Source organism: Rana temporaria, chromosome 10, assembly GCF_905171775.1.
Source record: "Rana temporaria chromosome 10, aRanTem1.1, whole genome shotgun sequence".
Classification (NCBI taxonomy): domain Eukaryota; kingdom Metazoa; phylum Chordata; class Amphibia; order Anura; family Ranidae; genus Rana; species Rana temporaria.
Genome location: NC_053498.1, coordinates 100,876,481 through 100,898,940, shown reverse-complemented (window position 1 = coordinate 100,898,940; position 22,460 = coordinate 100,876,481). Strand labels below are relative to the sequence as shown.

Sequence of the window (22,460 nt, the reverse complement as noted above, 5' to 3'; positions counted from 1 at the left end):
GCGTAAATTTCCCTTTTGGGTAGAGTGCCGCTTTAACCGGGTTGCTCTGCTCTTCACAAAATAGGTACAACAATGTGCAACTATACTACATCAAAACCATATGCAAATCATTCAAATCACACTCCCTGGCCACTTAGTAAGCCCATGCAAAGAGAAGTTATAATATAATGCAGTAAAAAAGTAGAAACTCGGCAAACAATGATGCATCTATTCAGATGGATTGCTTAGTAGAAAAGTTGTGACTTGGTGCTGCCCTTTGTACATCTCAGTTACTCTAAAGCTTTGTACACACGATCAGATTTTCCGACGGGAATTGTGTGATGACAGGCTGTTGTCGGAAAATCTGACCGTTTGTATGCTCAATCGGACAATTGTTGTCGGATTTTCCGCGGACTAATGTTGGATAGCATGCTTTAAAATTTTCCGCCAACAATTGTGTGTTGTCGCATTTTCCAAGCGTGTGTACACAAGTCCGTTCGGACAAAACCCCAATGTACAAACACGCATGCTCAGAAGCAATGCTCACCATAACACAACATTAGCAAAAGTTGACCAAAGGGTGGCACCAAAGAGCTGAAAAAACATGTTGTTTCGTGTTTGTTTGCTGACAATTATTTGCCGTTTGTATGCAAGACAAGTTCCTGGCCAACACACTTCGGACAAAAGTCCTACGCTTTGTCTGCAGAAAATCAAATCGTGTGTACGAGGCTTTAGTATACATATCACACAGTATGGTTATGCAACCTATATAGGCTGGCTTAGTTACAGAGTTAGAGGTTTGTGTACATGGGCATTTGAGATCAGTTGGAGGTCAGATTGCATGTACACTACACCAGAAGATACCATTTAAAAAACATATTCCATATCCTTTATAAATGTAAAAAAATATATATATTTTTTACAAGTAATACTTACCTAGGTAAATGCAGCATGTTCTGTGTCAGTCACTAGCGCTCTACACTGCCCACCCCGCTCTCATGGGAGCTGCTGGCTCAGGTTTCCGGTCCAGGCTCTTGGATGGATCTGACTATATGGTTGCAATCTTTACCCAGCCGCCTCTGTGATGTCCGCTACCAGCAGGCTTGAGCCCACTGAAAATGGATCATAGGAGTGCAAAACAAACTTCTCATTTTAAATCGCTTAAAACGGAGGTTCACCCTAAAAAACAACTTTCTACCATGCCATCCAGCATACTAGCGTCAGCTACAGTATGCCTTTATTTTATTTTTTTGCGATGTACTCAGTTTAATCCATTAGTTTCGTTTCAGACTCCCGCGGGGAGTAGGCGTTCCTATGAAGAGGGGAACATGATTGACGGCTGGCTATGGCGCGTCACGCTTCCCGAAAATAGCCGGAGTAGGACTCGGCTCTTCACGGCGCTATACGGCGCCTGCGCACAGACTAGGAGCTGACTGCGCAGGCGCCGTGAAGAGCCAAGTCCTATTTCGGCTATTTTCGGGAAGCGTGACGCGCCATAGCCAGCCGTCAATCATGTTCCCCTCTTCATAGGAACGCCTACTCCCCGCGGGAGTCTGAAACGTAACTAATGGATTAAACTGTGAGTACAGCGAAAAAAATAAAAATAAAGGCATACTGTAGCTGACGCTAGTATGCTGGATGGCATGGTAGACAAAAATTTTTTTTTTTTTAGGGTGAACCCCCGCTTTAACCAAAAAGGGCTTTTTCAGCCCTTCATACACTATATGGCCAAACGTATTTCAAATAATTGCACCAGTATGCAAACATAAAGATCAACCGTACACTTCAAATCTTAACAGTTTTGTGAAGGCCCTTTTATGTTTATTTTTCAAGTCCACAAATACATAGTCTGATGAGTTTGGTGTAAGTGAATTCAAGGATACTGCACAGAGCCCTAATTTCAATTCTAATAAACACCTTTCCGTTGAATTAGAAAGCCAAATGCAAGCCAGGTCTTGTTTAATATCCTTACCAAACCTTACAAAAACGGAAAATTGTATCATACTTACCAGTAATTTTCCTTTCCTGGTGCCTATCCATGGCAGCATACTAGTGATAGAGCTCCGCCTCGACTCCTCCCTCAGGACTAGTGAATAGAATAAATTAAAGGCATAGCCCCTCCCCCAACATTCTCCGTACTATAGAATACCGAGGGTGGGAGCGTATGCTGCCATGGATAGGCACCAGGAAAGGAAAATTACTGGTAAGTATGATACAATTTTCCGTTTTCCTGGTGCCTCCATGGCAGCATACTAGTGATAAATAACTAGCTTGACGCGGGTGGGATAATGCTTAACAATAAGAGTTTTTAATCAGAAGAGGACATAGCAGCCTGAACTGCCCTTCTTCCGAACTCCACCGTTGTGAGAGCTCCTGGGTCAATGTGGTAGTGCCTGAGAAACGTGTTACGAGACGACCAGGTGGCTGCCCTGCACACCGTCTCCAGCGATACGTTAGCCCTTGTTGCCCAGGAAGTAGCGACTGCTCTAGTGGAATGAGCATTCACTCGAGATGGAGGTTCCATATTCTTCGCCCTGTAGGACCTCTGTATTAGCTTCACGACCCATGATGCTAGAGTCCTGATGGAGGCTTCCTTGCCCCTGTGTTTACCAAAAGGTACGATGAACAGTCTCTCTGAGGTTCTGAAAGAGCCGGTGGCCTCTAGATAGGCCTTGAGTGTTCTGGACACATCCAGTTTGTGGCAGGTTTCTGTATTAGTATCTGCAAATATTGGTAGAGCCCAAGGTTCCAACAGGTGGCTTGTAGAGGCGACCTTCGGCATGAACCCTCTGAGTGGGCGAAGTTCTACCCTGTCAGGGAAGAAAGAGATGTGGTCTTCCCCAATTCCTAAGGAGTGGAGTTCTGAGATCCTCCTACCGGAGGTGATGGCTAGCAGAAACGTTGTTTTCAGCGTTAGGTTCCAAAGGGTTATTTGTTCTACTGGAGCAAAAGGTTGGATTGACAGAGCCTCGAGGACCAGAGACAGATCCCATTTAGGGAAGGATCGTCTAGCAGGCGGACGGATCTTTAGGACGCCTTTAAAGAAGATAACTAGCAAAGGATCTTCTGCCCACCTTTTACTGGTTGCGGCTGAAATTGCTGCTACCTGAACCTTGAGGGAGCTTAGACTAAGACCTAGGTCAAGTCCTGTCTGAAGGAAACCTAATACATGGTTTGTAGAGGGGACGATAGGATCAAAGCCGTTATCGACTGCGTAGGACACAAATTTATCCCAGATCTTTGAATATATATTATTCGTTGTGGGTTTCCTGGCCTTTAAGAGGGTTGAGATGACCCCTGACGAGCAGCCTAGGGACTCGAACCTTCGCCTCTCAACTTCCAGACTCGAAGGTCCAACCTCTGAGGGTTTGGGTGAAGCAGTTTGCCCTGCAGCAGAAGTTGAGGGAATGCTGGGATCTTGATTGGTGGATTCACACTGAGACGCATGGCAAGTGGAAACCAAGGTCTCTTCGGCCAGTATGGGAGTATCGTCAGTACCTGCACTGATTCCCTGAGTAACCTCAGGAGAAATTTGAGTATCAGTGACCGCGGAGGGAAGGCATATGCCGTGGAGAAACTCCATGGGCATGTCAGAGCATCCACTGCTTCGGCTTGCGGATGTGGAAACCTGGAGACAAACCTGTCCAGCTTGGTGTTCTCCGAAGAGGCGAACAGGTCCACCTGTGGGGGATCCCAAGAGTTGGCAATCTGCCGGAACACCCGTGGGTGGAGCGCCCACTCGTTGTTGTCGCAGAATCTTCTGGACAATGCGTCTGCTTCCGTATTCAGCTTGCCTGGGAGGTATACTGCTCGAAGGTCCAGGAGGTTCTTCTCTGCCCAAAGCATGATCGGCTCTACTTCCTTGAGGAGCGATCTGCTGCGTGTGCCCCCCTGTTTCTGCAGATACGCAACCGCTGCCCTGTTGTCCAGGCGAAGCAGAATCCTCTGACCCTTGACTTGGGATGTCAGGGAAGTTAGTGCCATAAAGGCTGCCCTCAATTCTAGGATGTTGGACACTACGCCTTGGGTGGAGAATGACCATTTCCCCTGTACCTTGGATTCCCCGCAGTGGGCTCCCCAGCCCTGTCCGCTCGCATCGGACGTAATTGTGGTCCAATGTAGGGACCCCAAGTGACGGGGTCTGGAGAGGTTCTCTGGTTCTGTCCACCATTGAAGACTCTTTCGCATCAGTCCTGTGATCAGGATCGTCTGGGACAGTCGACGTTTCCTCCACTGCGCCAAGAAACCAGTCTGAAAGAATCTCAGGTGCCAATGGGTCCATGGGACCATGGGGATGCAGGCAGACATAGTGCCAATGAGGCTCAGACATTGTGAGGCTGTTAAAACCGGACTCTGGATGGTTTTGATCATTTTCTGAATGATAATCTCCCTCTTTGGCGGTGGCAACGACACTGTACCCCTCAGGGTGTTGAATGCTGCGCCCAAGTAGACCATCTGTTGAGTTGGTGTGAGTTGGCTCTTGTCTAGGTTGACTAACCACCCTAACTCCCTTAGAGTTTGGAGCAGAATGGTTCGATGGCACATCAGTTGCTCTGGGCTGCTTGCAAGGAGTAGGATGTCGTCTAGATAATGATACACCCTTAAGCCCTTCTCCCTCAGGGGGGCTAGGGCAGACAATAGGATTTTGGAGAATACCCTGGGAGAGGTGCACAGTCCAAAGGGTAGAGCTTGGAATTGAAGATGAGTATGACCTACTGCAAATCTCAGGTATTTCTGGACTTTCGGCTGGATTGGAACATGCAGGTATGCGTCCTGGAGGTCGACAGAGATCATCCAATCCAACGGCTGAACTGCCTGGATTATTGTCTGCAAGGATTCCATCCTGAAGCTCTCGGTGTGAATATACCGGTTGAGCCTCTTCAGGTCTATCACAGGTCTCCATCCGCCTGTCCTCTTGGGGACGAGGAATAAGGTGGAGTAAAAACCCGTGAATTGCTCTGCCAAGGGCACAGGAATGGCTGCTTCCTGACGCTGGAGTGACACTAAAAAGTCTTTTAGAGCTTGAGCTTTCAGGGGAGAAGATGGAATTTCCGATCTCTTGAACGAGCTCCGAGGTGGAGTTTGAAAAAACTTCCAAGAGTGCCCCCATTGAATAGTGGACAGAACCCAGGGGTCCTGGCAATGGGTGGCCCAGGCTGAGATGAAATGCTTTAGCCTGGCTCCCACCGGGAGTGTCAGGGATGGCTGGACGTCAAAAGGACTGCTTTTGCTCCTGAGGAGCCGGTGGGGCTTTCATCTTCCTGTTCAAGAAGGATTGCTGAGTGCCTCTCCAAGGTCTTCCTCTGAATTGACCCGCACTTCTGAAGTCGCTAGAATCTGAGCGGCGGAACCTAGAGGGACCGCCTCTGAATCTTCGTGTTCTCCTATCTTGTGGGAGCATACCAGACTTCCCTCCTGACAGCCTAGAGATTGCATTATCCATCTTATCTCCAAAAAGCGCCTTCCCATCAAAGGGAATCTTGCACCAGCTCTGTTTGGATGAAAGATCAGCTGACCAAGGTTTCAGCCATAAGGCCCTTTTTGCCATCACGGAGTGTAACATAGATCTCGCCGAGCATCTAATGGTATCAATGGCAGCGACTCCGACAAAGTCTGCTGATAGCCTGAGTTCCTCTAAAGCTTTTATTACGTCTTCTGTTGGGACGTTCTGACGCAAAGCAGTCTCAATGTTATCCGTCCATGACCTAATGGCATTAGAGACTGACGTGAGGGCGATGGCCGGTTTACAGGCCGCTCCTGCCGCCAAGTAGCTCCTCTTTAGTTCTAGGTCAATACGCCTGTCTAGGGGATCCTTGAAGGAGGTGGAATCCTCCATTGGTAAGGTCACGTTTTTGGCAAGGCGTACCACTGATGCATCCACCACAGGCATGGAGTTTAGTGCCTGTGTTCCAGACTCTGGTAAGGGATACACCTTGTTGAGCCGGGTCAAGGAGAACTTTTTATCAGGCTTTGCCCATTCGTTGAGAATGACCTGGCTAATCTCCCCCATTAATGGGAAAAGAATCTGCTTCCTCTTGAGAAAGGGAAAATAGCTTGTCGCCTCTTGAGGGGGATCATCCGCCTCTTTCCAGGAGATTGCTGACTTTACTGCCTGGATAAACGGGGTTACCAGGGAAAAGCTGAACCCTGAGGGTTCTGACTCCTCTGCTGAGTACTCCGAGTCATCTCCGGTTGAGGAGTCTCTGCCTGACCGATCAGTCGGTAGTACAGGTTGCCCGACTGTTGAGGGCCCCCGGGAGACTGGGCTCCACATTCTGAGTCTGTGGTACCTGCGAGGTCGGCTGAAGAGGGACAGAAGCCAAGAGCTTGGAGAAGGAGTCCCTCATGGCTTTGTCCAGCAGTTCTACTGCCTGCCGATTTTCCTGCTCGCGGTTGGACGCATAGTCCGTAAAGCAGTCCTTACAAACTACCTTGTCGGGTAGTGGCGTAGCCCCGCATGTCCAACACTTCTTCCTTCTTTGGCCTCTAGAAGATGGAGAGTGGTCATGACCCCTGGATCTTGACCTCTGTGATCCATGGCGTAGAGATCGGGATCTTCGTCTTGAGTGGGACCGGTGTCGCGAGGAACCCGATCTGCGGTCAGGGCTGTCATTATCGCGAGATCTTGATGACTTTCTGGTCCTCTTGGAGTGGGCAGGGCTACGGTGTAAGGAACTCACGTCAGAAAACAGTGAGGGCACTTTTTTTTTTTTTTTTTTTTAAATACTCACGAATCGTTGGTCCATACCTAATGGTGTGAGGATCTTTGTTACGCGGCGAATGACTCATCTGTAGAGCTTGGGCGGAAGGATCGGCTGCAAAAAAGGCGTAGAGAGGCCGCAAAAAATAAATAAATAATAATAATAATAAATAATAACAATAATGATAATACGAGGAATCAAAGGACAAGAAAAGGGCACCTGTCTGCAATTCTCAGACAGGTGCTGCTATGCTGGCACTTTCCCCCCCCATCTTCTCCCTACTTACCAACAATTTTGGGGCTGAAAAACCTAGCAGGGCTTAGCATCCGTTACTGCAGCAGACAGCCAAGCCCTGTCTAGGTCCTTATTTAAACTTTCCTGAGGGAAAACCTTCCCCCAGGATCCGCCCCCAGCCAAAGACTGGAAACAAGGGCAAAAGAGCCCTGTTTCCAGAATCCAAAATGGCCGCCGTGTCCCGCGTCGTCATCGCGCATGCGCCGCGCACAGCCGCGCATGCGCAGAAGCGCCGGCGCCCGTGACACAGGAAGTACTGTATCAGGGCGCCGGAATCCTCAGAGAATGTAGGTGCAAAAGCACCAACAGTGTGGGCGCTGATCAGAGCGGCCCCCCCCTGCCATAGTGAGGGACCAGCTGACTCCAGTGATATCTGACACAGGGCAGACCCCCCAGACTGTCAAATCGACAGGGTACCTACTCTTTGAAAGTCCAGGTTTTTTTTTTTTTTTTTTTACACAGCATTACAATTTAAAAAAGAAAAACATATATACAACACAGCAGAAATGAAACAAAAAGGGAAAGAAAGTCTGGCCTGGGATAGTGGAGCCGATCCTTCCGCAGCTTCCATGTCATTCATAGGTGCTCCTGGCAGTTTGCGTTCCTATGAGGAAACTCTGCGATGCGACCCCAACAGATCCACAGAGGGGTCTCCCAGCTTATTAGCGCTAATAGCGGCCCAAGAACAGGGACTGCGCCCGGGAAAGGCTAAACCCGGCGGACGCTGCCGACTGCAGAGGTATGGACATACTTCTACTCTTCACCAGTACAAGAAGGTATGGAGGAAAAAAAGGAGAATGTTGGGGGAGGGGCTATGCCTTTAATTTATTCTATTCACTAGTCCTGAGGGAGGAGTCGAGGCGGAGCTCTATCACTAGTATGCTGCCATGGAGGCACCAGGAAATTATATTATGGCCGAATGGGCATAAATTCTCAAAGACACACTCAAAAAATCTTGTGGAAAGCCTTCACAGAATAATGGAGGTTGTTATAGCTGCTAAGGTTGGGCCAGCTGCATATTATTAGCTTTAAAATGGGACATCCAACAAGCTTATATAGTTGTGATGGTTCACAAACTTTTGGCCTGCAAAACTACAAAGTACAAAAGTTCTGGATTATGAAGTGTATCTTAAGCCTCGTACACACGACCGAGTTTCTTGGCAAAAACCAGCAAGAAACTTGCTGGGAGATATTTTTTTTCCGAGGAAACCGGTCGTCTGTACATTTTCGTCGAGGAAACTGTCGAGAAACTCGACGAGCCAAAAAGAGAGCAAGTTCTCTATTTCCTCGACGGGAATGGAGAAACTTGCCATGTCGAGTTCCTCGGCAGCCTAACAAGGAACTCGACGAGGAAAACGATGTGTTTCGCCCATCGAGTTCCTCGGTCGTGTGCACGAGGCTTCAGAGTTGCTTCCAATTAACCATTGTTCAGCTACAGGTATAGCTGTAGAGTCACTATCCACACCTTTAGTGTAAAGACCTTCTACCTCCTTGAAGTTAAAGTCCCTCCACTATATTGATGTAATATGCCATTTTCTCTACAGCATGGCTCGCTATGTATTGTACACCAGCTCTATATTGTTTACTTTCTTTTAGCCATGAAGCATTGTGGGGGGTATACTGGTATATTCCCTACAGTGATTTGCCTGTTTGTTCCTGATGGTGGGACACCATTATCAGTTGACGATCATGTACAGAAACCTTTATACTGCTGAGTAATATATCTTTTGGCAAAATGTATTATTTAATAAAGCTTAAATCAAATAAAAACAGAATAAAGCATTAAAGTGGATTCAATGGAAAGTTTATTTTGTCTAATTCTTTGCTTTTTTTGTTGTAATCAATGCCTAGCATCAGATAGGAGTTGTTGGGTCTCAACACTGGTATTTTAGTAACACATGAATCCTGGAGGAAGGACCCATTGGTGTCTTGGGCACTAAAATGGTAAGATATTGTGGGTCCTGGGTTTGTCACCCCAGCCCTATCATAATGGAGTCAACTTTTTTTATTCAGCTAACAAATACTGTAAAGAACATAAAAATAAGTATTTTTTCAGGCACTGCATATCATGAACAATTGCCATGTTTTTTGTTTTGTTTTTCAAAAAAAAATATCTTTTTATTTATTTTGTTTATTTTTTTATTTTTTGCATCTCTGTGCTACTGATCTCCAGCCGCTTTAACCCACTTCATATCTACATACACATAATGCTCCAGCATCAGCAGCATCAAATGGTTGCTCTACACTGGCTTTCTGGTATTGACAACAGTTGACATTCCATAACAGGAAGTGCCTGAACAAAAACCTTCATGGCAGGATCACCATTTTTTTTTTAACGGAATGTTTGAAAAGATTGGAAATAACCCCCGGGTTTACAATAACATACTTTATACAACATTTATGAAATGTTATTAATTTGCTTTAGATCTACTTTAATGCAATGCCTAACACTAAGTTATGCACCCCTGTATAAACTCAGGTGTTTGACGAGGACCCCCTGGTACGTACTAGTTCATTTAAAATACAGCTTGAAAGACAGCTTTGAGTTTTAAAAGAGTGGGGAAGGGCTAGAAACTCTGTTTTATTGCTTCCTCTGTCCCTGCCCCTCATTTGTCCCAGTGAGTTTAACTACGGGGGCACAGACAGAGATAAAAACCTATTCTCCTAAGATTCCTATTCTTCCCACCTTTACTAAACTCCTTATCTTTCTCCATTTGAGAGAATGGTAAGGACACAAAAATATCCACTTTGAACACAATAGCATCAATTCAAATTTCACAGGGGTCCTAAATATTCCAATGCTATCAAAAAATCTGGGCTGAATCTTAGGGCTCTTTCACACGGAGCGGACCGCTTCTCGGTCCGCTCTGTGTGTCCGCCAAAGCTCAGCGGGGATCCCCGCTGAGCTGTCGGCGGATAGGGCGGTCCCTGCACACAGTGCAGGGACCGCCCTGTCTCTGCTCCGCTCTCCCCTATGGGGGACCGGATGCAGACGGTCCGTCTGTCCGTCTGCATCCGGTCCGTTCCGCCGAACGGAAGAAAAATAGTGTTTCTTCCGTTCGGAAAAGCGGAACCCGACTGACGCGGACGCTAGCGGATGCTCCATCCGCTAACGGACGCGTCCCCATAGGGATTCATTACAAGTCCGTTAACGGACTTGTAATGAACGGACAGACGGAGCGGACGTCTGAAAGGGGCCTTAAATTTACTAACATTTTTAAGATGTACTTATTTAAACTAGCAGGTATTGGTTCTCAAAACTGAAGATTCGCTGTAAATAAATACATCAGATGGCCAAAAATGGACACCTCTTATTGACAATTGTTTGCTTTCGGCCCTTTGCAAACAATTTGGGGGCGGCCCTTATCTGTTGATAGGTCTGGTATGGAGCAACTCAAGTGGTCTAAACAGAGCCCTGACCTCAACCCTACTGGACACCTTTGGGATGAATTTGGAACACAGCTTTCGAGTCAGGTCTTCTTGTCCAGCATCAGTAGTTGACCTCACAAATGCCTTTTTGGCTTTATTAACACAGATTGCCACAGACAAACTCCAAAATCTTTTGATAACCTTCCCGGGAGAGACAGGCTGGTATAGCATAGCTGCATAGGCAGGAGTCAACTTTAATTGCCCATGGTGTTGAAATAGGATTTCCAGCAAGTTCATATACCTGCAAGTGTGATGGTCAGGTGTTCACAAATCTTTGGCCTTATAGTGCGCATACAGTTTTATTGGATATAATGAAGAGCAATAATAATACATTAAAGTGATTGTAAAGATATATATATATATATTTTTTAAAGTAACAATCATGTCATACCTGCTCTACAGCTCTATGCAATGGTTGTGCACAGGGCAGCTCTGCTCCTCAAGTCCCCAGCCAGTGCTCCTGACTCCTACATCCTTCTGAGTGCCCCCAAAGCAAGCCCCCTGCTATTGGGGCACTCATGCAGGCTCAAACCTGAGCTATGTTCTGTGTGTCCATTGACACACACTGTATAGCTTGGAATTGTCCCCTGCCCTCTCCACACAGGCTATGATTGACAATAACAGGAGCCAATGGCACAGAGCTAGATCAAGGTCGGGCTCAGTTAAATGTTGGGGGGAGCTTTATATATAAATTATTTACTTCTTGTTAAAGGAATTAAACAATGGAACATAGAACAGAAAGCAAAGAACATATAACAGCTCCATATGATCAAATAAGACCTGGCAGTATGAAACATAACAAATAATGCAGAGCAATGTTTCTCAACTCCAGTCCTCAAGGCGCCCCAACAGGTCATGTTTTCAGGATTTCCCTCAGATGAAATGGCTGTGGTAATTACTAAGGCAGCGAAACTGATCAAATCACCTGTGCAAAAGAATGGAACACCTGAAAACATGACCTGTTGGGGCGCCTTGAGGACTGGAGTTAAGAAACATTGATGACATATGATGTAAATACACAAATAAAAAGGGCATTCAATTAAGTCTGTATAAACGGCGCTAAGAATGACCAGGAGATGGGAACATTCAGTAATAAAACTGGAAATTCTAAGATAATTTTTGTATTATAGATCTAGATGTAGAAAAAATTAGTCCAAACTTTCCTTGAGAATCATAGCGAGGTTCTCTGTTTCCTGAATCTCCTCAATCTTCGCCTTCCAATGGGCTAAGGTCAGGGGGGGGGGGGGGGGGGGGGGTTGAGCTTTTCCATAATGCGGGAATACAAGCCTTTGTGGCTGTTTGTAGATGTTTAAGTAGAGACATTTTTTATTTCTTATTAGATAAAGGAGTATCATTCAGGAGGTAAGCAGCTGTTTTTTTTTTGTTAAGGGTCAGTACTGGTAGGGCCTTGATTGTATTTTCTCCTATATGGAGGAGTGTCCCCTCAAAGTTCCCACAGCGCCAGCATGTGTTAGGTACTTGGGGAAACATATGGTGTAATTTTGAAGGAGTTCTGTACCATCACGTGAGGATCTAATAGCCCCCTCCTGGTATCGAAGATGTTGGCCAGGGAAACTATGTGAGAAAAGAGAAGGATTATTTCCCTTTGGTCTTGTGAAAAAGAGGTATTAAAATCTCAATCCCATTGATGCAAAAATGGGAGTTCTGGCGTATCTACCAAGTCAATTAAATGGGCATAAAAATGAGATAGTGTGAGAAAACAGTTGGCCGTCTAGGCAGGTCTGCTCAAAAGGAGTGGGCTGGTGTAATGTGCGATGATCGACTGGGAGGGATTGGAGATGTGCATTTAGTTGGGCACGAAAGTGGAAGTGAAGTGGGTAGTGAAACTGAGAAGTGATGTTGCACCTCAGCAGGAGTCTTTAGTTATCAAAGAAATTAACGTCTATAATAATTTTGTCACAACAGCTCATCAAATTTGGGATCTCCAATGCCCAGGAGGAATGACTGGTTGCAGAGAGAGAGAGAGAGAAAAAAACAGTCTCAAGAGATATGTGGTAACCCACAGAGTGGCACCTACCGTGGAGTGTTGTCCAACACACAGGGCAGTATAAAGGGGAAATTCCCCTACTAGGAGCAGGCTTACTATTACTTGCTGAAGGTCAACCCAAGGTTTATGATTTTTCATGGCACACCATTCCATAACTCAAATTAGAGTTTTTTTTACCATAATGCACAGAATACATTAAGGTAAAAAAAACTTCTGCCTTTAGAACCACTTTAAGTGCAATAAACCTCAGTGACTTATCAGATTTTATGTCATACTCCTTTTCACATGCCCAGCTCGGCCTTTAAAGGGGTTGTAAAGACAAACATATTTTCCTCTTAAATTAAAGTCTGACAGTAGCTGATAAAGTAAAAAGTAATGTTTTGCATTATAACTAGTTTGATACATGTTGGAATCGAGCTGTTTTATTCACCTCCGTCACTCCTGAATCGTTATTCTCACTGACTTCCTTGTTTGCGGTGCGCATTCATTCTTGCTACACCATGGCCTACTGGGAACTACAGTTCCCATTAGGCTTAGCCTCCATGCCTGTGAGGGATAAGAGGGCATCTTCACGCAGGACTGTAGTCATAGGGAGGGGGTGGGCACATTCTGCTTTCCACCATGCAAAACGGCTCAGATGCTGGTGGAAAGCAAGAAGAGGAGAGACAGGAAATTGCATTTTCAAACCTGGATTACTGTATTTTGGAGGTCAAAAGGAAAAAACGAGGTAAGTGATCTTTAAATGGTGAATAAAGTGACAGTGCTTATGCGCTACTATAGACACTTAATGAATAAACCCTAAACAAAATGTATCAATAAGTTGCTGCAAAACCTAAAGTGTTTACAATACACAAATATATAAATGAAAGAGGTGAGGGGTTCCGCGCAACCTAGCACGCGGACATGGTGAAAGTGCTAAGTATAAATAAATAAATAAATAAATATAAATACTGATCAGTGATAACACAAACACGAGCAAATGACAGCTCAATCCAATCCAGTGAGAGAGTGAAAATATCCAAACATCAAAATAACAATACTATATATACTATGTATATAAAATATAATATGCAGTAAATATATAAAAAATATATAAATATATGAATGTATATAGTGAAGTCTATAGCCGTAAAAGAGTGTCCCTTCATAGGATGAGAAATGAATAAATAAATAAATCAATCTGGTGATCCAGTGCTAGTAGTGATTCTTCAAATAAGCATAGGCTGCCAGAAGAGATGTAGCTGATGTGATCACAAAACAATCCAATAAAAAGTGTTGATAGATGGGTGTAATAATCCCTCCCTGAGCTCCCGGGACTCTTACCTCCGCACAGATAATCAAGTGCATCCACTATAAGTATCTCGACCAGACCTCCGTATGTATGTGATATTTAAATGCTCTAGCTTACAGCAATCAATTGATCTAATAAAAAACGAACCTTTAGTGTTCCTTTAATGTAAAGTAAGAGGTGAGATGGCTTATTATGAAATATTTAGAATAATGTAGACTTTCTTGTTGTATTCTTTTTGTACTAGTTTCCATTGATTGTAACAGCCATACATTATTGAAGCTGTCAATAATAATATCACTGACCCCATGTTGAAGGTAAAGCTTACTTTACGCAGACTGCCCATTCAGCCTAATGATATCCTTCTCTTTAAATAGGAACCACACTCAATCTAAATTAACCACACAAAAAGTCAAACAACACCTGTATGTTTTAATTAAGCCTTTAATTAAAATTCCAATAAGATCAGAGTTTTCCAAGTACACTAACTGGGCCAGTTATTTTAATAATTGCAGTCTGAACATATGCTGGGCTTTTCAGATAATTTTGAAAGCACGAAAAGCAAATACTGTATGTACAGAGCAGTTTATTTGTGTTTTTTATCCAGATTTTACAAAGTTTGTGTTAACTACAGAGGCAAGTGGTAGCTATTTTGTTGCGGCCTGAACTATTACTGAGCCTACAAATACATTTGCATATTGTTACTCCTTCCTGATGTCACTGATTACAAATGAACTGATTGGGTCAAAGGTTATAGGCCAGGATGGAAAAATGTCTCTTTTATTGTGTGGTTACAGAAGGCACTATTTATTTTGCAATAATGTACCATTTTCTTCATAAATCAGAATGTTAGATTTTATTACAGCAGTTTGCAAGATTGTGTTAACTATGAGGCCGATTTCTAAAAACTGGAGTACTATCTATCTGCACCATTTTCTCCCCTTTTCCTAAATCCACTCCATATGCATATACAATGGCACTGCCCCCAACAGCATGCTTCTATATCATGACCCAAATACTCCTAGACCAAATCTGAGGAAACAATAAACTACATTCCTAAGCTACCCATATCCCCAACACCAATGCTTACTCTGATCCCGTATTTGGGTAAAAGTCCGTCTCAGTGAGCAGAAACATATTTCCATCACTGAAACCTATAGACACACAACTAATGGAGCCCAACGCACATCACAGTAGAAAATCCCACCTCTACCAGCATGCTGTTTCGAAGGACCCTTGCTCTAAGTATGGAAGCAGTGGCCTCCTCGTAGAGGTCTGACATGCCCTCTGCTGTGTCAGACCTATATATTGGCAATAAAAACAGCTCATGCTCCCTGCTGATTAGAGAGCTCTAGCTCTGACTCAGGAGAGGGGCATGTCGGACCTCCGCAGAGAGACCCCCCTCACACACTGCAGTCTACTGGTGAGGGGCATAATTGTCTACTTGGGTTGTGGCAGCTTTCTAAAGAAAAACTTTTTGAACACCTTTTGTTTTGATGCACCTGGAATGTCTTTAGCTGGATTAAACTGAACATTCAATTGGACTATATAATATAAATCCCTGCTGGAGCCTAATTTATCACAACTGCTGTGAGAAAAGCCACAAAACACACACTATTGAGCCACAGTTGATGGAATGATAACAATCGTTAGCAAATGTAAAGAACTTAGGCTGCTATTGCTGACCTAGCTGCATAATAGTCTATATCGTTATATATGCCTTCATTTCTACATGTGTAAGAGCAGTAACCAATAAGATTTCTCTTTTTTGTCACACTACGCTCTCTACTTTTAAAAAATTATGTCTGGTTGGTTCTTATGGTATGGTGTTTAGTCAGTATAAGTGAGCATCATCATGTTCCAGAGTCATCATAATAAGCATTTGGCATATGATCCGCAATGGGTGGGCCCATCATAGCTGACTGCCCTTTGCAATATAATAAAACATAAAGCGCATGGAGGGAATATTTAATTTTATTTTATTTCTGCTCTCTGGATTACCACAACAGCCAAGTCTACTAAGCAAGCAATATATCCTAATTTCTACAATAAGAACATATGATATGTGGTGTTTTCACTAACAAAAAGGCCTTGGCCCTCTGCACACTCCCAGGGCTGAGAAGTTTCGGAAATATACATTGTAATTTTCCAGCTCTTTCCGGAAACAATTTGCAGCCTTTTCATCGCATTCACAGACCATCTTCTCACAGCGATCACGAGCTTTCACTGGGGACGGAAATATAGAAGTGTCACATAAAAAGCAGCATTACCCACTGAACACATTGTGGTGAAAAAGATTACAGAATACACAACTTGCCACCAGTAACCAGTGGCCAGTTATCCTGGTGTGTCACTGAAGCAGTTCCACTGGACTCCAGGCTAAATACATAGACACAGACAGCAGGGGTTTTCCCCACTCTCCACTCCCTTGTCATAGGACTTGGTTGACAGCAGCAAGAGCCAATAGCTCCCACTGCTGTCAATCTGCCCTGTAAGGAGGGAGAGAGCCACTGTTCTCATGCACAAGGATGGATCGAAATAGGGCTCAGAAGGTTTTTTACCTTAACGCAGAGAATGCATTAGGGTAAAAAAAAAAAAACTTTAGGGTTTAGAAATACTTTTAGGAAGAATTCCAGGTATAGATATTTTTACAAATTCCTACTGATTGATCTATTGGGCTTGGATCAAAAAGGTTGGGCTCGGGGCGCAGAGCACTGCGCCTCGAACCCACCCATTAGCACATCAATATTTGCAATTGTCTTCAGGCTTCTCCTCCCGACCAATCAGGACAGGAGGTGGATCTTAAGACCGGAGTACCCAGGAGTAGAAGCGAGGAAAGCCGCAACCATGGATGGGGTAAGTGCGGACCTGGCAGGGGGCTTTGTTTGCCACCCCCCAAACAATTGAGCACCAGTCGCCACTGAATATAAGGATTATTGTGAATTATTTAAAAATATAAAAACCAAGGTAGGTTGCCTGAGTTTACTTTATTCTTGTGATCAAAAGTTTAAAGTGGTAGAAATTGTTGTATCTTCTGAGACACTTACTGCATTTAACCTTTTGTTCCTCTTCGGTATAGAAGCGGTATGTCTGAACCACAGGGTTGCATCCTCTCATTTCAGCCTCATTGTGGCAGCAGGCCTGTTCATGGCAGCACCTGAAACGTAGATGTTTGTTAGATAGGTTATGAAAGTGATCACTTTTCTTGTCTGCGCTGAGCTAATACAGGTCAAGAAAGGTCAGTGTAATTATCTACCAGAGAAGCTAAGTGTGGCAAAATGCCCACTTGACTTATTAAATCACTTTGATATCTACTGCTCACAGGTAGGGATAAGCCGAAACACGACCCCTGTTCCGTTCGCACCAGAAACTTCGAACGGACCGACCGTTCACGCAAACATTTAGCACCCCATTGACGTCTATGGGACTCGAACGTTCGAATTCAAAAGTGCTCATTTTAAAGCTTAATATGCAAGTTATTGTCGTAAAACGTCTTTGAGAACCCGGGTCTTGCCCCAGGGAACATGTATCAATGGAAAAAAAGTTTTAAAAACTGTCGTTTTTTTTTTTTGGAGCAGTGATTTTAATGATGCTTAAATAAAAAAAAAAAACATTTCTTTAAATGATGTACCTACTGGGTGTCTATAGTATGCCTGTGAAGTGGCACATGTTTAGAACTGTCCCTGCACAAAATGAGATTACTATAAGAAAAAGTAATTTAAAACTGCTTGCGGCTTTAATGTAATGTCTGGTCCCTGCAATATGGATGGAAATCATTGAGAAAAATAGCACAGACACAGACAGTACACACACTACGTAGCTTTAGGTGCACACTGCAGAGGACACAGACAGTACACACAACGTAGCTTTAGGTGCAAACTGCAGAGGACAAAGGCAGTACACACCAAGTAGCTTTAGGTGCAAACTGCAGAGGACTAAGGCAGTACACACACTACGTAGCTTTAGGTGCAAACTGCAGAGGACACGGGCAGTACACACCAAGTAGCTTTAGGTGCAAACTGCAGAGGACACAGGCAGTCCACACCACGTAGCTTTAGGTGCACACTACAGAGGACAAAGGCAGTACACACCAAGTAGCTTTATGGTGCACACTGTAGAGGACACAGGCAATACACCACGTGAGAATACTGCAACTAGCACAATCACCTGCCTGCCAGTATATTAGGAAGAGCTGATCTAGCTAAACTATACAGTGTAAAAATATATATACAACACCTGGGATGCATATATATCCTCTACACACTGTAACTTTAACTGACTAGCCTGCCTGCCTGCCTGCTCTATCTACCTGCAGAAATTACACTCTCTCTGTCTCTCTCTGTTCTCTCTTAACCACCGCAACACACTACACAAGGCTGACCTGCAGGCGGCCTTTTATAGTGTGGGGCGTGTACTAAACCCCCTGAGCCATAATTGGCCAAAGCCACCCTGGCTTTGGCCAATTATGGCTCTCCATTTTTTGCAAGCTGTGTTTGGCCAAGCATGCGGGTCATAGTGCATGCTTGGCCAATCATCAGCCAGCAATGCATTATGGGTTGTGAAACGTAACTCTAATTTGGCGCGAACAGCCCAAAACTTTTGTAATTCGACGAACGATCGAACATACGATGTTCGAGTCGAACATGAGTTTGACTCGAATACGAAACTCATCCCTACTCACAGGTTATGTTACTGGCAACACTGTACCAATTGACAAAACACTTGTTGAAGTTTATTGACTTAGATCAAAGTAACTCCAAGTAATGTGGACATGTTAGTTTATGATTATATATTCATAGAAGCAAGCTGAAATATTTGCAGGCCCTACATTAAAATTATATAAATGCGTTAAAATAGATCACCTGCATTGTTGATCATTATTATGATGTTTACAGTCATCTACATTAATTTATTTAGTCCAATATTTATGAGATTGGATGCCTAGTTTGTCCTCTGTCCTTTTGCAGCTTCATATAAATGCAAACTTTTAAATTTAGCCACATATAATCTGTTCATCAGTCATCAGTAAAAGCTCTGCACTTGGGTACGCATTATTGAGGAGTTACCATCTACCTGTTGGAATTTTAATTTAATACTAGAAAAAATTGTAAAAGTAGGAGTTGGAGCACACAAAGGTGGATTGGATCACTCAGAACTTCAAGGTGGACTGGAACAAAGCCAGGAATTATAGTCAGGAGACCTCTGCTGGGGTATCAAAGAAAGCAAAGCCAAGCACTGATCCATCTAACCTCCCCGTAGTTTTCAACGAAAAAAAACCTTAGTTGGTGGAATGACCCTTTAAGAACTATCTGGCTCAAGTAACATTGTATACAGATAAACACAATACATTGTACATATCTTGAGGAACCTATTTATGAGAATTTTGTAGAGAAAACAAAAATGTTCCTCAAAAGTGTAGAATTTACCCATAACAACCAAATAGGTTTTATATTTAATTACTGGTCAAATGAAAGAGGAATCTGGTCGGCCACTTTGTGATCATAATTTCTGGAGAACTTTCTGTTTTCAGTTTATACAAACGGGCTCTATAAAAGATTCATTGATCCAAAAATATAACAGAATTACCAGTCAATGGCATCCACGGGTCTTCCTCCGGTGTTGGCACCACAGTGGCAGCCATAATCAGAGAAGTTAGCTAGGCCATAAACGATGGTGGTCACTTTAATCATTTCATCAAATTGTACTGGAGTGCTGGTGACCAGGGCAATGACTGCAAGACAAGATGAGATTTCTAATAGATAACCCAGACATGCACATACATAGCAAGATACCAGAATTGATAAATGTCTCTATTTATGATGGAACTGATTCTGATGGAGTGCACTACATTTCCAATGGTTCTCTAGGTAGTTTTGTTTCAGAAATTGAATGTTTTTAATATGAGATGATTTTATGCTGGTTATATTGCTCCACTTGGGGCATTCCCTCCATCTTGCATACCAGGCAAGAAGTAGAATCTCTCTAAAGTAAAATCCTTTCTAACTGTAATCTAAACCTTAATGTAGAACTATACCCATTTTTTTTTTTTTTTTTTTTTAAAGTGCAAGCCCTTACTTAGTGCTTACTGCACTAAAGAAATATATTGATATATTAAGGTATTTCTTTCATTGTATAAACCATGAGCAGCTGGGAGTCATTGCAGAACCTATTAAATTATATGGTTGATTTGGGTATTGTGCACAAAAGAAACATATCCCATGACCTCCAGTTACAGTACACCCTCTTGGTTTCCACCTCCCGACTCTGGTGGGCTAAAGACCTCAGTGAAGATATGATGGAAAGGAGAAGGACAAAAAAAAAAACTTCTGAGATTCTTTAAAGCATAACTAAATGCAAAACTTTTTGTTTTGAAAAGGAAATTGAACATCTTTTTTTATTGCTGTCTGTGCCCCCATTAGAGAGATTCATGCTCTCATATAGTCCTGTTTCCACTATCACCAAGAGTAAAGGTAAAAAAAAAAAAAGGCAAATTCTTTCAATGAGTACACTAATTCTGATGACCCTGGTGAAGAGATATACTCACACTTCATGTTTTGGCTATGGGACAGAAGCAAAGGGAATCTCCCCAATAGAATACAGACGTAAAAAAAATTGACAGAGGCTTAGAACCCACCCGTATGCTATCCAAATTGACAGAAAGTTTTGCCTTTAGTTCTACTCTCTAACCTAATCCTAAAGAATCATATTCAACTGAGAGGGTAGTTGAAGTTTAGGTGGAAAAGCTACCAATTCTACTCTGAGATTACACAGTGACAGCATGCTGTGATCTAATAGTCTGCTAGTCATAGGCGTGCACACAGGGTGTGCCAGGCAGGGGTGGACTGACAACTCATGGGGCCCCCGGGCAATAGAAGATTATGGGGCCCCCGGGCTTATAGATGGCCACCACGCCAGGAGGCAGTGCAGAGGCAGGGTAGCTAAAATCTCAGGCATTTCACATCAAAAGCATGTCAGTTTCGGACATATCGGGGACAGATGTAAAAAAAACACAGATTTTTACATACTGTCCCTGGTTTTATTGAGCCTGGCAACCCTGATGGGGCCCTCTAGTGGCATGGGGCCCTCGGGCAGTGCCCGAGAGTCCCAATGGTCAGTCCGCCCCTGGTGCCAGGTGTGCATGGGTGCACCCTAATCACCCTTTGTGGCACAGATTCCTCCTGTTTAGACCCCTGATATAAAAAAAAAAGCAAAAAATGTAAAACAAAATAGTTAAAAAAAAAAACAATTGTACAAAATAATAATAATAATAAAAAAAATACTAACACTATCCACTACCCTACTGACAACAATCTCTTCCCTACTGATACTGCCCACTGTTCTACTGACACGTAAGTATATATACACATACACACACACATGCATGTGTGTTTTGAGCTTTGGGGTGCACACCCTAATCCAATAGGCTGTGCACACCTATGCTGGGAGTATATGTTTAGAAGCTTTTACCAATTGTCAAAAACAGAAAAAGAATTACCAAACTGACTTCTCCCAATGTGTAAAGCAATTTTTGGTAAACAGTGCAATAGATAAAATAAAAAGTAGATAGTATGCTTACTGCATGTCACTGTCAGTCCCAGAATAAGACACCTTGCCATCTTGGGTTCTCTGTGCTGGTCTCAGGAACTGATAATCTGCCATTTGTGTGTCCCTTATATACCGTCCCCCCGATATATCCCTCCTTTCAATCTTTGTAATGACACCCTGCACCTGCATTGAAAATTAGTAGGTAAAGACAAAAAAACACTGTGTTTAATATTACTGCTTGAGAAATCAGGGACATCAGCGGTGAAACTGCGTAATACGCCCGTAATAACACAGGACACATCTACAGAGGAAATTAAATTGTCTGATGCCCTGAAGAAGAAAGAAGTATTAAAGAGGATCTCTGATAATCCTTTGTTGCTTTTGGACTCTCAATTTATATGACCATATGATAGCTACCAAAGTGACTCGTACTTCACAAATCGCCCTTTCTTTTAACGATACTTGGTTCCACAGCATTGTCCCAAAGGGGGCTTCTAAGGTTTTTTTTTTTTTTTTTTAAGATTTTATTTTTAAAAGAAAAAGAAGCACCCATACAAATTTCCCAGGAATGTTCACAAATAGAGATATTCAGAAAATGTAAAAAGAGAAAAAAAATATATAAAAAATTCACAAATACTCCAGAGCACATGATGTATAGGAAAACATCTCTGTGAAAGGTCAACCCTCTCTAGTAAAAAAATAAAATACCCCACCTTTATTATGGATCGAAATTAAAATTAGAACATAATGCATCTATCCATTTTCTCCATATCGTTTAAAACTTCAGAAAGGCATTATGTTGAGCATAAGTATATTTTTCAAACATTACATATCTATCCAATTCCCAAACAGGGTTGCCAACTTTCAGTAAATTACAAACAGTTTGTAAAATTTGTCTGTGAATGTCCATTACAGACATGCAGACTGCATGTCCGTAACGGATATTAATGGACAGATGCAAAAATTACGGATGTTACAAACTATTCACAAATTTACTGAAAGTTGGCAACTCTATTTCCAAATCCAGTTCTTAAAGCGGGGGTTCACCCTTAGAGGGCACTTTTCCCCCTTAGATTCCTGCTCGTTTTTACTAGGGGAATCGGCTATTTATTTTAAAATATGTGCAGTACTTACCCGTTTACGAGATGCATCCTCTCCGTCGCTTCCGGGTATGGGCTTCGGGAATGGGCGTTCCTTCTTGATTGACAGTCTTCCG

General features: G+C 43.2%; 1 protein-coding gene across 1 annotated transcript; it reads right to left on the bottom strand.

Annotated features, from left to right (window-relative positions):
- Positions 1–14,127: 14,127 nt before the first annotated feature.
- On the bottom strand, positions 14,128–21,384 carry LOC120915389 (phospholipase A2 homolog otoconin-22-like). The gene is made up of 4 exons (XM_040325843.1): positions 21,276–21,384; positions 19,286–19,430; positions 16,747–16,856; positions 14,128–15,925 (listed from the first exon to the last, which is right to left on the bottom strand). Exons 1-4 carry the CDS (start codon positions 21,313–21,315, stop codon positions 15,777–15,779), a joined length of 444 nt encoding a protein of 147 aa, XP_040181777.1. The 5' UTR covers positions 21,316–21,384; the 3' UTR covers positions 14,128–15,776.
- Between the last annotated feature and the right edge of the window lie 1,076 nt (positions 21,385–22,460).

Bases quoted from the DNA above. Each gene is read 5' to 3' on its own strand.
- LOC120915389 (XM_040325843.1), bottom strand. From the start codon at position 21,315: ATGGCAAGGTGTCTTATTCTGGGACTGACAGTGACATGCA. The intron at 16,857-19,285 runs GTAATTCTGTTA...TCTACGTTTCAG, and splicing joins CCCGTGGATGCCATTGACTG to GTGCTGCCATGAACAGGCCT. The intron at 15,926-16,746 runs GTAAGTGTCTCA...TTCCGTCCCCAG, and splicing joins GGAACAAAAGGTTAAATGCA to TGAAAGCTCGTGATCGCTGT.